Consider the following 17,453-nt stretch of genomic DNA (forward strand, 5'->3'; position numbering starts at 1 on the left):
GAAAAGCCAAGCTTCTGAATCACCTGTGAGCTATTGATTTTCTGCATTGCTGGCAGAGTTAGTAGCTTGCTATACACAAGCTTACCGTAAAAAATAAATAAATCAGTAGAGTGCAAAGAGATGAAGGCAAATGCAAACCCAAGATTAACTCCCATTATTTGGCATTACATCTGAACCAGCCAAGTACGATGGTGCGTTTTGTAGCCTGCAAAGGGATATGAAATTGTTCTCCATACATAGAAGTGTAACCACAAATTCAAATGCAGCAATTTCCTTAGTGGACTGATGTGATCTTTTACAATAGCCAGAAATTTTTAATATGTATCAATCATTCCTAAACTGGATAAGTATTAAATTGAACAATCAGGAAGTCATTAAACATCATTGCATCCTCAAAGAAAAAAAATGCATGCAAAAATGAATTAGTGAAGATCTGTATGTTAAAAATTACAAAACAAATGCCCACTAAATTCAAGGTAAGATAACATGCTTAGCTAGATGACTGACAACTGTAACATCGTCCAGGCTTCCGAAAGCCAGCAACATTTACTCTACGCTGAAGTAATCTTTTCAGTTTGAAAGTGAACAAGCGGAAACTTAAAATTTGTTGTAAAATTTGAAACCAAGAAACAAAATAAATGCAAAACCAGCAAGTATCAAAAGATACATTACTTTACTACAACATTTTAATCTCTCCAACTCAACAAGGCAAATATGTGAGGAAAAGTGCTGTCAAAAACATCTGACGCATGTCAAAAGAATGAAAAGCACAATGGAAATTCAGGCAGCAGCAATCAATTGCCATTTAAATAAAATTGCCATATTATAGGAAGGCACACAAATGCAACATTACATTGTTCAGTGATGGCAAAAGAAGAAGGCAGCATACAAAAGCTAGCTAGTTTTAAACAGTACAATGTGATCAAAGGCCTACCTTTTGAGACCCAAAAACACACTCACAGGGCAGTATGAGAGGAAAAAAAACAAGAAAGAAGAAAGGAAGGAACAAAACAAAATTAGAGACATACAGGAATAGAAAAAAAAAATTAAAATAGCCACACATAGACAGATCTAACAAAGTCTATTTAATAACGTGTTGTATTAAATCGTGTCCTGAGTATGACATTCAATTATTTTTCATCGTGATGTGGAGAGTAGAAAGCGATGATTGGTGCCGTACCACGTTATGTTTCCAACGTTACTAGTGATTAGTATGCCATCTCGTAAAAGCTAGATAAAAAAAAGAATACCGTATTTATCGGCGTATAACACGCACTTTTTCTTCCTGAAAATAGGGGGCAAATGATGTGTGCGTGTTATACGCCGATATAATGTTAATGACCCATTATCCGAAGCTGCAGCTGAAATTTCCTTTTTAAAATGAGGTGCGTGTTATACGCCGGTGCGTGTTATACGCCGATAAATACGGTAATTCCCTTCTCACCCGAACAGGTGGTGGTATGTGTCTTCCTCAATCTCAGATCCTCCAACAGGTCCTCAGGCCTGGGAGTTTGAGGTTTCTACGCGGTATCTCAGCTGTTCCTTGTACTGGACTCTACTGGACAGAGAGCTATGATGTCATTCCTGGGATCTGTTGCAACCACTCTCCCTGCTTAGGAAGGGAAAGCCCAGAATGCCCCTATCGCCATTGGAATTACTTTGGCCTTGGCTTTCCACATCTGCTCCACTTCTCCTTCAGGTCCTGGTATTTCTCCAGCTTCTCATAATCCTCCTTCTTCATGCTCCTGTCACTTAACACTGCTGCCTCTAACTCTACCACTGCTTTCTGGTTCTTGTCTATTACCACAATGCCGGTTGATTGGCCAGTACCTGCCTGTCAGTCTGGATCTGGAAGTCCCATAGGATCTTAGCTTTTTTTTTTATTCCCCACAATCCCAAAGGTGCTTTTTCAACAGGCAACTGGACTTTTGTTTTTTGTTTTTCATTGAGGATGTTTTGCTTCTCAGCCAAGAAGCTTCTTCAGTTCTTCAGCTTCTTGGATGAGAAGTAAGAAGTCTTCAAGGAAAAAAACAAAGTCCAGTTGCCTTTTTTTTAAAAAAAAAAAAGCACCTTTGGGACAACCATGGCCTGGATGACTGAGAATCTGCATAGATATTCCCCACAATGCTTTGTGGGATCTCCCGTCTAGACTTAGGAAGGCGCGGCCTCTATACATAAAGAGGAAAATAGAAAAAAGTTATCTAATTTCCATTACAGTAATTAAGAAAATAAGAGCCGGACTAAGGCTTCCTAATTAAGATTGTCGGTACTGACAATGACATGTTGGTAAGGATTCAATTCTCACACTAGTGCGGAGCATAAATGAAATTGCATCTTTTGGGTGTTCGTGTTTCCTAGAAATGAACCAAATCCCCACTTTTGCTTTTCTTTCGAAACATGATTAAAACTCTTGCTAGGGCATTTAATCTATTCTGGAAGCAACTTTGTAGAATTGTTAAGGATGATTTATCTATGAATGAAGATAATAGTAGATTCACACAAAACATGTACAATGCATTCTTAGCGGTCTGAACAGAAAAGGAACAGTGGCAAGTTAAAATGTTTCTACTTCAGCACCATGGACAGTGGGACGCCAAGAAATGCTTAAAAATGATGCACACACCAATATCAATCACATCATACACTGCTCTCAAAATTCCCAGTGATTTCAAAATGTTTATTTTGAAGTATGGAATAATACTGTTGGGAGAGGTGGGATCCAGAGTGAAATCCTTACAGAACTAATTTTATTGTGGTTTGTATTCAAGGCAGTATCATCAATAGGAACGCACCTTTGAAATGAGAAAGAAAAGTGTATTGATCAGAAAGCATAAATTTCAGAATATTTGTAAGAGTTAGACTCAGCTTCAAATTTCTGAGTTTCTGAGCAAGAACTGCAAGCATAAACACTAGGGTTCTGGATTCAAAGGGATAAAAATACTTAGAATCCTACAGGGTGCACACAACTATTAGGAACATTTTAAACCAAACATAGAGGGAAATTACAGGATCCTAAGAAAAGACAAAGCTGCTTTTGAGAGCTACTGCTTTACTACCATGCGTACACCCATTTATTTTGTTGTCCTCAAGTTCAAAGTACAGACCTAATAAATAAATAGACGGGATATGCGCATATTCACACATATTGAAAAGAGAACTCTTAGAATTGTTAACTATTTTAAAAGAAAATTTTGCATAGAAATACAGTTTCTTAAAGTTTATCAAGATCTTGGATCAAAACAGACAAATTAACCAGAGTTACACACTGAGGTAAAAAAAATGCATAGTTGCACATAGCTACTGTATAAGTAGCTGCATTTTATTTCTATTTCTATCACAACAGTCTCAGCTCCAACTTTTCTCAGTGGTTAGATCCATTCCACAGAAGTTAAGCAAGCATTCTGTCTTTAGAATAAGCTCTGAAAAGCCGCTTGCTCTGTAGTTGTGCTAGCACTGTAGTAAATAGAAACAAACTGAATCGATACAGGGCTAATAAACTTAAGCAAACATAGAACACTTCCATAATATCCTTATCTGCAGGGAAGAACATATTCATTATATGAGTGACATTTAATGCTCAAAATAATGTAATGGGCCACCAAATAATGTAATGGGCAACCAATCAAGAAAGAAAGAAACCAGTCAAGGTAATCAAAGTAGAGAGGATGGGTTAGCATATTAGAAAAAGGCAAATTATATTATGGCTTAACATTACGACTGATCGAGGTCACTGCAAATTGTGTAGATACTGTATAGTGCTTACTTGTATGCATAACATTTTAATCACATCTAACTATATAAATTTATTGAAGGATGCTTCTCATCCTACTTATACAAAGCATTCCAGTGTACAGACTGAAAATCCTTGGTAATATGGGAATAATTTCACATATATCACATATTCCAATCAAAAAAATACCATTACTTTTTGGGCCGGAGAGCATTGCAAGAACTCTGCTTTTATTTTCTGAATGTATCACCATAATATGCATTATTCAGTATCAATATTCTGATACAAAATAATTATAGCCACTTTCTCCTACTATTAAGGAAATGTATTTCCGCAATACATTGATCAGCCACTGCACACACAAAAAAGATATTGAACTAACTTTGAATTGCTGAGTAACAGCACTAAATAATCTGGTTTTAAGCATGTTAATTTTGAATGATTCCCCAACTATAAATTTATATCCTCATTCAAAGGTTATAAATTATTTAAATTACTTCAATAATCCTCCGTTTTTGCTCACTGAAATAACAATTGAAATTGCTATACTTAAATCATTCCATGTTAATGATAATAAGAATCACTTCCAGGCCAACAGGTACAAATTAAATTGTACTGTAAATGAAAAAGAGATGAGCTTCTGAAATGTTAATCTACCCATAAATGAAAATATTTATCTGGGGAACAAGTTGCCTAGCAGAAAGAATGTGTGTGTTTACACTGCTGCTGTATTCTTCATTAAGCAAGTCTTTTTTTTTCCTCTCGTAACTTTTGGACTTACGGTACTTTAAAATAAATCATAAAACATGTGGATGGTGTGTGATCTGTTTAGACATCGTACAGCTAAACTTTCAAAAACTCTTTAACAAAGTCCCTCATGAGCAAAATTAAGAATCATGACGGAGAAGCCTGTATTCAAATTGGGTGTCTCTTCTCTTTTCCTTTTAATTCTTGTATCGTACAACAAGCAATTTGGTTGGGTCTCTTAATATTCCATAAGATGATAATAATAATAATAATAATAATAATAATAATAATAATAATAATAATAATAATAATAACAATAACAATAATAATAATAATAATAATAATAATAATAATAATAATAAAAATAATAATAATAACAACAATTATTATTATTATTATTATTATTATTATTATTATTATTATTATTATTATTATTATTATTATTATAATTTGTATGGCCAACCATCTCATCTAAGCAATTCTGGGCAGCTCACAAAAATTAAAACAATTTAAAAACCAATGTAAAGAACAAATGGTGAAAAGAAGGCATCCACCAAGTTCAGATGCGCTTCCTACGTAATTTGTTTCAACAAAAACAAATTGATTTACCAAGAGTTAGTAGAGTCATTATCAAAGTAGCCAAATTGTCTGAAAATCTTTACAAAACTGTGTTCAGCTTTAGCCAGTGCACCAAAAGGGGACCGGTAAAGGTACCCCATGCCCATATTACCACTCGATTAGAATACTACAATGATTCTGCACAAGACTGCCTCAGGAACCATCATTGGGGTCCAGGATACAGTGGCCTGCATGCTTACTGGCATCTTGTGCTGGGATGATGTAACATCGATTCTCAGTACCCTGCACCGGGTTTCTGGAAACAATTTTAAAATGTAGGTTTTGACCCAGAAAGTTATTTTTTGACTAGGCATCTGGGTCCCTGACGGACTCCCTATTTCAACGACAGTTGGACATTATTTGTATTTTTCTCACATTCCCAAGAAACCAACTGCTTCCCCGCAGCAGTGCCAGAGTACTGGAATAGTCTCCCAGTGAGGACCACAATAGCCTTCTCCTTTCGTTTTCCGAAAGATGTTAAAAAAATAGCCCTTGGTGTTGCGTGGAGTTTCGTGGTTTGTTCCCAACATTACTTGCTGACATTTCATTACCTGCCAAGGTAACATCATCAGTGCTTCTGGGGGTAATGAAACCGGCAGGGAAACTACAGCCTGCCGAGAGGCACGTACATGATCCTGAGAGGGATGGCATATAAATTTAATAAATAAACAAATCAATCAATCACCACGCTCAGAGGGCATCAAGGGCTCCGCAGTTCAACACTAGCTACGTATATTCTTTCCACTAGAAACCAGCAGCAGTGATAATGTTACCTAGTTGAATAATGAAACACCTGCAAGAAAAAAAAAAAAAACCTCAAGGACCCTACCGTTTGACCCTGAGCTACAAATATTCCGTCAGGATATTATCATTTATCCATTTTTATGTCTGGTTTATTTTTACGTATTTTATTTTGGTTGCAATGTGCTTTCAGTTTGGGCTTTTATGATTCACGTTTTCACTTTTTTAACTATATCGTGTAGACTGCAAAGGGCTGATGACCGCAGCTGGATATAAGTGTAAATAGACGTAATCTGAGAATGAACATACTGAAAATGTTGGAAAACTTTTAATCGCTGGTAGCGTATGAATATTACAAATGGGTCCGGATTACCTACGGCAGCACCTGCGGCCGGCGTCAACCTCCCTCCATCCAGTGCGCTCCCAGAGAGGGCCTCCTCAGGGTGCCACCGGTCAAAGAATGTCAACTGGTGGCTCCCAGGGGGAGGGCGTTCTCTGTGGGCGCGCCGGATTTATGGAACCATCTTCCGGTTGAGCTCCGGATGGCGCCCGACCTTCGCTCCTTCCGGCGCGATCTAAAAACTTATTTATTTGAACAATCCAGCCTGGTCTGATGGGTTTGGGGTTTGGATTTGATTTTAACATAGTTTTAATTGTTGTATTATATTGGGCATAATTATTTAATCTTTTTTAACTTTTGTATTTATATTTCGATATTTATTGCCCTGTACACCGCCCTGAGTCCTTCGGGAGAAGGGCGGTATAAAAATTTAATAAATTAAATAAATAAATAATTAAATAAATAAATAAATTCTATTTTTAAAAAATAATAATAATTACACCAGTTCTTCCAGGAATAAATATTTTCTCCTCTCCACATCGGGGGACAAATATTTTTTTAGAAGCTCTGTAGATAAACTGAATCTACTTACCTACTGTCTGTATCCAGGCCGACAAAATCTTTTTTTTCAAAAGGAACACACAGAAGTGGGATCTTATCTCCAGATTTATCGACAGCTCTGTCAAGACGCTTGGACTCCAATACAATGAAGAGAGACTCAATGAAGTCTTCAATTCTCTTTTCCACATTTTCACATTCATCGTAACTAGGATAAAATGCCACGTCGGTACGAGTTTGCTCTGCAATTTCTCCCTGAAGCCCAAAGACAAACAGCCTGGAATCGTAAAGGGTTGAGCCATAAATTTCTTTCTGAAGGTGGAATTTTTCAAAAGTTTGAGGCCAGTCTTTTCCAGAGGAACAATCCGTGATGATTATTAATCCCACAACTTTGCGATGTGTCTGAAAATCTCCCCATTCGTTGTTTTCTGGTGGGTAATGATGTCTGTAGCGGATATAAAGAACTCGCGGAGAGTCACGGACATTGATCTGGCTCACTGTGGAGATTCGTTTGTAGATCTTAAAAAAGCTCTCTTCAGGAACAATCCCTTCTGGCTGGACCACAACTAGTAAAGTTTGATGATCTTCCGCACACTGCATGTAGTCCGGGATGCTCATTTTGCAGCTTCAGTATGCTAATGCAAACATAATAAAGCAGAGAGGGAATAAAACTTAATCAAATATAGAAGGAAAAATGTACAGCATTTCTCTACTTAAGAAGTATTGATTTTACGAGTGATGCCTTTTGGAAATATGAGACCTATTACATAAAACCATAAAAACCTCGAATTTTCTTAAACAGTAGGCAGCAATGGAGTCTTAGTCCCACTGGAATAGAGAAGAATAGGATGATGCATCAGGGTTTACTAAGGTCTTACTTTATTGCGTTACGCTGATATTATTTACTGAAATACTTTTGCTCTTCAGCAGAAAGACTGCAAACTTGGTAAAAAGATTCCTCTGAGCTGAGCATAAAGTTTAGTTACTTCAAAGAAAAGATCCGTGAGATTTTCTAAATAGGCCAATCTGAAAGACACAACAGAAGAGTAATGGATGGGAAAGAAAAACACAACAAAATATCTTATAAGGATGAACTGAACTCATTATCCTAAAGCCAAAGGTGGCTAATCTCATAAAAGCGATGGTGATGCAATGTGTCCTGGTTCCAATAAATGAGACCAATTGGAACAGAAATTTGAGGCTTGAGTTTTCCTCTAAGAACATGCTTGTTGGATACAAAGCATCCGCTTGGTCAAAACTGAAACCAAGAGACAATGTTACAGTTCCCACCCCCTGGCTATGCAATCAACTACGTTTCCCAATAAAAAATCCAGGCGGGCTTTCTAACATTAGGATTGTCCTCTCCAGCTGAGGAAAGCAGAAATGACCTTGGTTCCCACGGGACAGAAAACTGTTTAGTATAATAAAAAAAACTTCCCATTTCCCCCACACACACTCACACACACAATCTTGTGGCAACCAGAAATGAGGAAAATGGCTTCGGCCAGGACCATTGCAAGGTTGACACATTGGTTAGAATGCAGTACGGCAGGCTAATTCTGCCCACAGCCTGGAGTTCGATCCTGACAGGGTTCAAGGTTGACTCAGCCTTCCATCCTTTCGAGGTCGGTAAAATGAGGACCTAGATTGCTAGGGGCAATGTGCTGACTCTGTAAACTGCTCAGAGAGGACTGTAAAACACTGTGAAGAGGTATACAAGCCTACGTGCCATTGCTATAAGAACTTGACCATTTCTTAACATCAATCCAAAGATACTCTCCTATTTGCAGCTATTTCATCCCATCGCAGAACCAAAGAATGCTTTAGAGTGAGACTGGGACCAAAAGACATTACTGGATCATCCACAGAAGACACAGATCTGTACTGTCACTTTTTACCTCATACCTCTTAAAACTGATCCTGTGAAATACATGAGATGGACATCACCCCATTATGTTGTTTATAGGCAATTTAAAGAATACACCAAAACTTGCAACAAGCAAACTGAATTTTGGTTTACTGGAAATACTAGAAATTGTTTCCCATTCAGATACTAACTTAATATCTCACAGCATGGTGAGATGGGCGGCAACCAAATATAACAAATAAATAAATGTAGAGAAATCCAAGCTTTGAAAGTTTATGTCTCCTGTGAGATAGGATTTTATGAGGCTGGAATATATTATAAATATTTACATTAGAGGCATGTCATGTAATGGTGCACCCTAGCTTCCATCTTCCATATGAATGTACAGCAATGGCTGATAATATGGATGAAATATAATACACTCCTTAAGTTGCAGAATATGGACTATTCAGAAAAGTGACTAGAACAGACATGTCAAACTCACGACGTCACGTGACATCGCACAACATATCAGGACAGTTTTGCCATTGCCAGCAATGGGGTGGGCGTGGCTTCCGCATGATGCGTCCGGCCCGTGGGCCGGCAGTTTGACACCCCTGGACTAGAAGATGAAACAGCAAAACTAGAATGCTAATATATACTGACTGATCCACACAGCACTAAACCACAATTAGTGAATTAAATGAATTGCCTGCTTTTGCAACAAATACCAAACAAGTTCACTGATTGGATTCACATAACACAGAGCCACAAATCAGCCAATCATATTTTAGTTAGCGGGTAAGACGAGTCCATGTTTGTTACTTTGTGAGTACAGCCTTAACTACAAATCATTTTTCTTTAATAAAAAAATTGAAACATGACTAAATTGAAGCATCTAGTAAAACCTGTGATTTTTTTCCATGTACTTTTCTACATGCAGCAACCAGGGGCTACACAGAAAAAGTAAGTGGGATTTCATGTGAGGGAATAATCTAATTAGAAGAGGAAAACTGAAGCTTTCTCTTCCTAATATGTCAAGCAACCTATCTAAATGGATATCTTCCCTCCCAGCAAGCTAATAAAAGTAGTTTGCAGGCTAATAATCCTTATTAAAGGGACGCGGTGGCTCAGTGGGTTAGGACACTGAGCTTTGTCAATCAGAAGATCGGCAGTTTGGCGGGTCGAATCCCGAGTGCTGCGTCACAGAGTGAGCGCCTGTTACTCGTCCCAGCTTCTGCCAACCTAGCAGTTCGAAAGCACGTAAAAATGCAAGTAGAAAAATAGGGACCACTCCGGTGGGAAGGTAACAGCGTTCCGTGCGCCTTTGGCATCTAGTCATGCCAGCCACATGACACAGAGACGTCCTCGGACAAGCACTGGCTCTTCGGCTTTGAAACGGAGATGAGCACCGGCCCCTGGAGTTGGAAACAACTGGCACGCATGTGGGGGGAACCTTTACCTTTTAATCCTTATTAAATTCAATGAGCATAGATGGACTAAATTTATGTATATACTGCAAGGCTTTTCAACCAGTGGTACGGGCACCTGTGGTACATTGGCACCTGGCAGGTGGTACGCAACCATCCTAGAAAAGTGGTAGCGGGGGAGGGGAATGAGCTGAACCGATGGCAGCACCACACAAGCCTGAGCGAGAGACGGCTGGAGCTGCAGGGCTGTCGGGGCTCAGCGGAAGCGCCAGGATCAGCGCTTCTTCGGGGCTGTCAGGGCTCAGTGGAAGCGCTAGGATCAGCACCAGGCTCCAGCTGGAGCTCAGCGCTGATCCTGGTGCTTCTGCTGAGCCCAGAAGAAGCGCCAATCAGCTGGAATGTTGCACCATCTCCAGGTGATTTACATTCAGATGCTTGGCAACTGATTCATATTTATGACGGTCAGTGTCCCAGGGTCATGTGAAGGGACCAAAACCTGCTGCAACCACCCAGCAGATGGGGGGGGATAAAAACCAAATACAGCCCACCCCACACCCGCTGCCAATCCTCACAACAATGAAAACCTTGGACAGGAGGAAGAGCGCCGCCAGGCGGGCAGGCAGGTGTCTTGCTCGGCTGTGGCTTGGGGGGCACTTCTTCAGTGCCATTGTAACTTCACTCACTAAGCGAACTGTTGTAAGTCGAGGACTACCTGTACTTCATCACTTTTTTCCTTTTTGGGGGGGGTCAAGTTTTTGACACCTTGCTAGGCTACTGGTGGTACTCGGATGTTGCCATATCCTAAAAGTGGTACAATGGGTGAAAAAGTTGAAAAGCCCTAATATACTGGACTGCCACAAATTTTACTGCCCAGCTGTAAAGCCAGATGTAAATCAAGCATTTATCAGTTTCATTGGTGTCCATATTCTACTAAATTCAGTTAAAAACTAAAAAATATCCTTGAGTTCAGCTTGACTTCTGATGGATTCACGGACATCACCATGTAGTTTTCTTGACAGTAGAGAAGTGGTTTGCCACAGGTTTGTTCCAGACCCACAAGAGTAGGCTATATTAAATTTTACCTTATTGGTCATTAATGACAACACCAAAATTAGAAAGAGATTATCTTCCAGAAACAGGTACAGGAGGAAAAGTTGTGCAGGGCAGGCTTATTAAGGAGCTTGCCTCTGGGAAAATGAAGCATGGACTTTTATGAAAGAACAGCTGGACACCTAAAAACATAAACACTGCCCTGCTTCAAATCCTACTTTTAGGTCCCCCATATGAATGTCCCAACCGGCCTTTGTCCACCCACGGATACATACAGGTAGTCCTCGAGTTACGACAATTGAGCCCCAAACTTATGTTGTCAAGTGAAACATTTCGTTAATTGAGTTTGCCCCATTCCATGACTTTTCTTGCCGCAGTTGCGAAGTGAATCATCCTATATAAGCAAGTAACAGGGTTGTCAAGCGAGTCTGGCTTCCCCCACTGACTTTGCTTGCCAGAAGGTCGCAAAGGCCGATCACGTGACCTTCCCCACCCCATCCCCCTCCGGGGTCACAGCCACAGTCCGTCATAAAATATGACCCAGTTGCCAAGCGTCTGAATTCGGATCCCTGCGAAAAACGGTCACAAAGTCACCAGTAACTTTAACCGGTCACTAAACGCACTGTTGTAAGTCGAGGACTCCCTGCATTTTAAAGAGATGTCAGGCATAAGGCAAAAAAAGAAAAAAAAAGGACAAGTCAGGCCTCCAGGCACAACCAAGTAAACCGCAATAAGCAAGGCGTCGACTCCAAGGCATCAAAGGGAAGAGGCCCAATTTGCAAAACCAATCAAGTACCTTGATTCATGAGGACCCAGATTGTTGGGGGCAATAAGCTGACTTTGTAATAATGCCGCTTGGGGGGGGCGAAAGCCCTAATAAGCAGGCATATACATAGAATGAAGGCTACTGCTAAGCTTGTAAGCCGCCCTGAGTCTTCGGAGAAGGGCAGGATATAAATGGGATTAAAATTTTAACTGGGTTTTTTATTTTCTCTCAGGGTTTCATTTAATCTTTTTTAATTTGGTTTTAACTTTTGTATTGATTTTCTTTTAAATATCCTGTAAACCGCCCTGAATCCTTCGGGAAAGGGCGGTATCTAAATCTAAATCTAAATCTAAATCTAAATCAATCAATAAATGTATGTTAGAACAATTAACCAGTGGAACAACCTGCCTCCAGAAGCTGCGAATGCTCCAACACTGGATACTTTTAAGAAGAGATTGGACAGCCATTTGCCTGAAATGGTATAGGGTTTCTTGCCTTAGCAGGGGGTTGGACTAGATGATCTCCAAGGTCCCTTCCAACTTTATATTATTATTATTATTATTATTATTATTATTATTATTATTATTATTATTATTATTATTATTATTATTATTATTATTATGTTTTGGACGTCTGCCTCCATCCTCCCTCTCTCTCTCTCTCTCTCTCCTGGCCTGCATCTGAGGCCTGACCCCAAACATCTGGAAGACCTCTCCGCCCCCGCCACCACCCCCTCCCAGGCTGCCTGGGCCCAGACTGTAGGCCAGGCTCCCCCAAAGTCTGCTTGGGCTACCACAACTCCCATCATCCCGAGAGGAACTCCGCCCAGGAAGGTGCCGGAAGGAGAAAGGGAACAATTTCGGAGTTTCAACCCCCCCCAGCCAAGGGAAGAGGCGGCTCGGCTCCCCCCAACCTTCCCGGCACCGGCTCCCTCCAGCGTCCCCGGCCCTCGCCCGCCCTCCCTCCCTCCCCGCTGAGGGGCTCCAGCGGCTCACCCACCACTGCCGGGCCGACGTAATAGCTCCGCCTCCTCCGCCTCTGTCGGTCGCTCCAGACGGAAGGCGGGGCGGGCGTCGGCTGACTGCGCAGGCGCCAAACCTCGAGGTTTGTTTTTTTTTCCCCCAAACCCTCGGGCCGGGAGGCGCATGCGCGCCCGTCTCCTACGCGAAGCTTTGAACGGTCGCCATGGCGACGGCGGGCGGTTGAGCGCGACCGTTTAAAATCTTAACGGTCGCTCTCCTCTGAGGGAGGGAGCGGGCGTTCCCCCCTCGGTATGCTTTTAGTACGAAAGCTCGGAGAGGCCTGTTTGTACGTCTGTTTTGGCCCACTTAGCGCCCGAGGAGGGTTTTTTTCCCCCTTGGGAGGTGCGACTTGCAGGCCCATCACCCACAGCCGGCTGCTCCCACGGAAGCGTCATAAGGCTGAGGCGGGAAGACGGCTGGCAAACTCAAACCGCCTGACAACTTGCATTCCTTTTAACCTCCGTTAGGCTTTTTTTTTTAGCCTGGCGGGCGTTGGTGGCAAGCCTGGATTAAGCCACGAAAGGGGGGGGGTTACGAAATTAGGCGCGCGGAGGCAAAGCTACCTCGCCGCCCTGGCTCTGGGACGCCTCCGGGGCGAGCTTTGCGAGCGAACTGCCTTCTGGGACGCGTAGTCTTCCCTCTCGGAGCGCTCCGATTGGTTCCTGTGAAAGGCCGAGCGACGTTCCAGTCGCGCCGTAACTCGCAATGCGCTCCTGGGACGCGTAGTCCTTTCCTAGCCCTGCAACCGCGGCTCAGCGGCAGGCGGAAACTACAAATCCCGAAATGCGGGGCGGCGCTTCCAACCGCGGGGGGGGGGGGTTGTGCGCGTGCGCATATGTCCCTGCTCTGAGGTAACCGAAGATGGCGTCGCGGTGGAGCGGAGCTTCTGGCGGGGGCGAGAACCGGTTGGTGTCGCTGCCTCTGTCGCGGACCCGGGTGATAATGAAGAGCTCGCCCGAAGTCTCCAGCATCAACCCGGACGCCATTTTCCTCACCGCCAAGGCCACGGTAGGGCCCCCGGGGAGCCTAGTGGAAGCGAGGACGGTCCAGCTGTGCCGGCTGGGAGGGAGGGAGGGGAAGAATTCGGGCCGCCGCCGCACATCTGGAGGCTCCCATCTCCAGACTGAAGGCCAAGCCAGTCGACCGACAAGAAGGCAACGGATGGGAACTCGTCAAGGAGAGAAGCAACCTGGAATTAAGGAGGAGAAACTTCCTGACAGGGAGGACAATTCACCAGCGGAACGGCTTAATACCAGAAGGTGTGGCTGCTCCCAACACTGGAGGCTTTTAAGAAGAGATTGGACAGCCATTTGTCTGGTATGGTATAGGGCAGGGGGAGGCAACCTCGGCTCTTGTATGACTCGTGGACTTCAACTCCCAGAATTCCTGAGCCGGCTGGCTCAGGAATTCTGGGAGTTGAAGTCCACGAGTCATACAAGAGCCGAGGTTGCCTACCCCTGGTATAGGGGCTCCTGTGTAGTAGAGTATCATTTGTATTTCTATAGTATTTGTATTAGTATAGTATTTATGTTAGTGTAAGTATTAGTATAGGGATGTGGTGGCTCAGTGGGTTGGGACGCTGAGCTTGTCGATCAGATGGTCGGCAGTTTGGCGGGTCGAATCCCGAGTGCCGCGTAACAGAGTGAGCGCCTGTTACGCGTCCCAGCTTCTGCCAGCCTAGCAGTTTGAAAGCACGTAAAAATGCAAGTAGAAAAATAGGGACCACTCCGGTGGGAAGGTAACAGCGTTCCATGCGCCTTTGGCGTCTAGTCATGCCGGCCACATGACCACGGAGACGTCCTCGGACAAGCGCTGGCTCTTCGGCTTTGAAACGGAGATGAGCATCGGCCCCTAGAGTTGGAAACGACTAGCACACATGTGCGGGGGAACCTTTACCTTTACTTTAAGTATTAGTATAGTATAGTGAATATAGAATAGAATATAGCAGGAGTCCTCAACTTTTGCAACTTTATGACTTGTCGACTTCAACTCCCAGAAGAATTCTGGGAGTTGAAGTCCACAAGTCATAAAGGGGCCAAGGTTGGGGATCTCTGGAATATAGAATAGAATGAGAATCTTTTACATTAAAATAAAGTTTCATTGCATTCAGCTCTCAAAAGGGTCATCACCTCCAATATACGCTACATAAATATGACAAAAATACAAAATTATGCACATACCCACATATGTGGCACAGAGAAACAACACAGTCTAGTTTGGGTTACGTATACACGTGCGTGGCGATAAAAACAAGTTTTGTGAGTTGACCGGATGGATTGTATGAGCAGAGGGTTGGACTAGATGACCTCTGAGGTCCCTTCCCAACTCCATTGTTCTGTTTTCTGTTTTGTTTTGTTTGTCTGTGTGGACTGCAACTGGAATGGGACAAGTTGCCGTGTCCAAGTCACCACAGGACAACTCGCCATGGGACAATTCAACAATTCAATTTATTTAGAGTAATTTAAAAATTATTTCAATTTTGGTCACTCACATTTCATGTTGTCCTTCCTTCTGCATCCTTTCTTTAATGATTCTGTTCCACCATTTCCTTGATATTGGTGTAATTCTTCCACCGTGGCGCGAGTTGACCAGGGATGGCTGTCTTAGACCCGACTGCAACTCCCAGAATTCCCCGTTCAACAGTAATTAACCAACTATAGTCTGATCTCTAATATGTTTGAACTGTAAGTACAATCTTTTCCTTTTAGGAGCTGTTTGTTCAGTACTTAGCTACTTACGCTTACAAGCATGGCCAGGGCAACAAGCACAAAGCCCTAACATATACTGACCTGTCACAAGCAGTAGAGACCTCTGATACTTTCCAGTTCCTTGCAGGTCAGTCTTTACTTTGCTAGAATTGTAACTGATATGAAATAATCCCTAAAATAGGGGAAAGGGGAATGTGGAATTTTTCCATGTCATTCTTTTCAAACTTTTGGGTTATATTTTTATTGACGAGTTGAGGAAGAATCCCAACCCTTTTTAAAAACAAACAAACAAACCTATTTTAGGGGATATTTTGTTTCCTTATTTTTAAAACTATTGAGAATTGGAAATAATTAGTTGCAAATCTCTGGTAGATCCTGTAAATAAATTAATGGTATGTTAGGCTCTATTGGTAATTTCATCTCTCGTGTTGTAGTTGTGTACCATTATTTTTTAATCTGACTCTTAATAAAAATAATGAAAAATTTATCTTACCAACCTAAAACCTATCACAGATGGCTACGCGAAAAATTGGGATGCCCAAATTGTGGCCTTCTTGCAAAAAGCAAGAATGATTGATTGATCGAATGTATATGCCACCGATCTCACTCTGAAAACTCTGTAATTATAGTTCAATGGAAACCCTGGCAGTAGACAGTACAGGGTGCAAATTACTTTTGTAGTGATTGAAAATGCTTTGTAAACTAATGGAAAAGATATTTTCTTTTCCAGATATTGTGCCAAAGAAAATCTTGGCAAGCAAATACCTAAAAATGCTTGAAAAAGAAGGAAAAGTGACAAAGGAGGAAGCGGAGGAAAGTGAGGCTGAAGGAGCATCTTGACAATACAGCTTGTTGATTTGTGACCTTTTTGTATGTGCGCACTCTTTAATGATTTGTGGTCAACTGAATTCTTGCATCCTTGAACCAGTGAACGTCCAGAGTTGAAATTGCCGTCTTGTGTACAATTGCCCTGCAGAGTATGGCAAAGACTTCCAAGTGGGGCTGAACATACTTGCAGAAAAACCCTTGTTTTTTCATCTTCAGCTTATAAACATAATATAGATGAGTACTTATAATATACCAAAACATCTGGGTTAACCAAATCCTGTATATTCAATACAGAATAAACCATCTTGATTGCTCACATTGGGCAAATCTAATAGTGGGTAATTCCTTTTACATGCCAATATTGTTTTCTTTCAATGTAAGTTGGTAAAAAAAATAGTCTAAAAAAATAGTCTAAAAGCGAACTGTTTTTACGAATAGTTGTGTATAAGCTACACTAGGATCTGTTGGTGTTCAAATTGTCTTTATGTTGAAAACAAAAAAAATAATTTATTTTCAATGTCATCAGTTCCTATGTACAGTAATGTTACACCAATGTAAATAAAGAAAATCCTGCAGTTTTGCATGAATACGTGAATTTGGGAGGTGGGGAGAATCGGTTTGGATCCTTGTGTGGTTTGAGATGATTTTTATGCAGCAGAACACTTGAGTAAAAGAACACAATTTTTTTTTATACCAAACATTTCTTTCACCTACCAAACATCAAGTGAGGCTTTGGTCAGATAACATAATTGAGTTATATACTATCTTTCTGCACAGGCTTTGGTCCGTTTGTGTATGTGGATAGAGAAAAGACTTGAGTATTCCAACCAAATCAGTGCCCTTTCTGGGGTAGGCACTGAGCAGCGAGACAATAAAATTAATCCCTTTCTTTAGAAAGGGGAAAAAATTGATAGAAAAATATAAGATTCAAGATAAAAGATGTGAACTACGCCATGTGCTACCAGTGCCACCGCCTTTTTGAAAAGGGGCTAGATAGATTTGTGGAGGATAGATGTTTTTCACACCTACTTCTGTAGCCTACAAGTTCTTCGAGAGAAAGCCCATTTAG

The 17,453-nt window shown here is 41.6% G+C and overlaps 2 protein-coding genes across 2 annotated transcripts in view; one reads left to right on the forward strand and one right to left on the reverse strand.

The window, feature by feature from the left end:
* The window catches only part of TRAPPC9 (trafficking protein particle complex subunit 9), a 333,658-nt gene extending 320,740 nt beyond the window's left edge, over positions 1–12,918 (reverse strand). The window contains exons 1-2 of the mRNA XM_083358203.1: positions 12,826–12,918; positions 6,769–7,369 (exon numbers count right to left, since the gene is read on the reverse strand). Coding sequence (XP_083214329.1) covers positions 6,769–7,352 — 584 coding nt within the window. The 5' untranslated portion in view covers positions 7,353–7,369; positions 12,826–12,918. The remainder of the gene's footprint in view (positions 1–6,768; positions 7,370–12,825) is intronic.
* Positions 12,919–13,703: 785 nt separating this feature from the next.
* On the forward strand, positions 13,704–16,959 carry CHRAC1 (chromatin accessibility complex subunit 1). Its single transcript, XM_083360139.1, has 3 exons — positions 13,704–13,856; positions 15,557–15,683; positions 16,287–16,959. Exons 1-3 carry the CDS (start codon positions 13,710–13,712, stop codon positions 16,394–16,396), a joined length of 384 nt encoding a protein of 127 aa, XP_083216265.1. The 5' UTR covers positions 13,704–13,709; the 3' UTR covers positions 16,397–16,959.
* The last annotated feature ends 494 nt before the right edge of the window (positions 16,960–17,453 follow it).

Source organism: Vipera ursinii (genome assembly GCF_947247035.1).
Source record: "Vipera ursinii genome assembly, chromosome: 3".
Classification (NCBI taxonomy): Eukaryota; Metazoa; Chordata; class Lepidosauria; order Squamata; family Viperidae; genus Vipera; species Vipera ursinii.

Coding starts and splice junctions, on each gene's coding strand:
- CHRAC1 (XM_083360139.1), top strand. CDS start 13,710: ATGGCGTCGCGGTGGAGCGGAGCTTCTGGCGGGGGCGAGAACCGGTTG. Junction 13,857..15,556: donor TCCTCACCGCCAAGGCCACG/GTAGGGCCCCCG, acceptor TTTTCCTTTTAG/GAGCTGTTTGTTCAGTACTT. Junction 15,684..16,286: donor TACTTTCCAGTTCCTTGCAG/GTCAGTCTTTAC, acceptor TTTCTTTTCCAG/ATATTGTGCCAAAGAAAATC.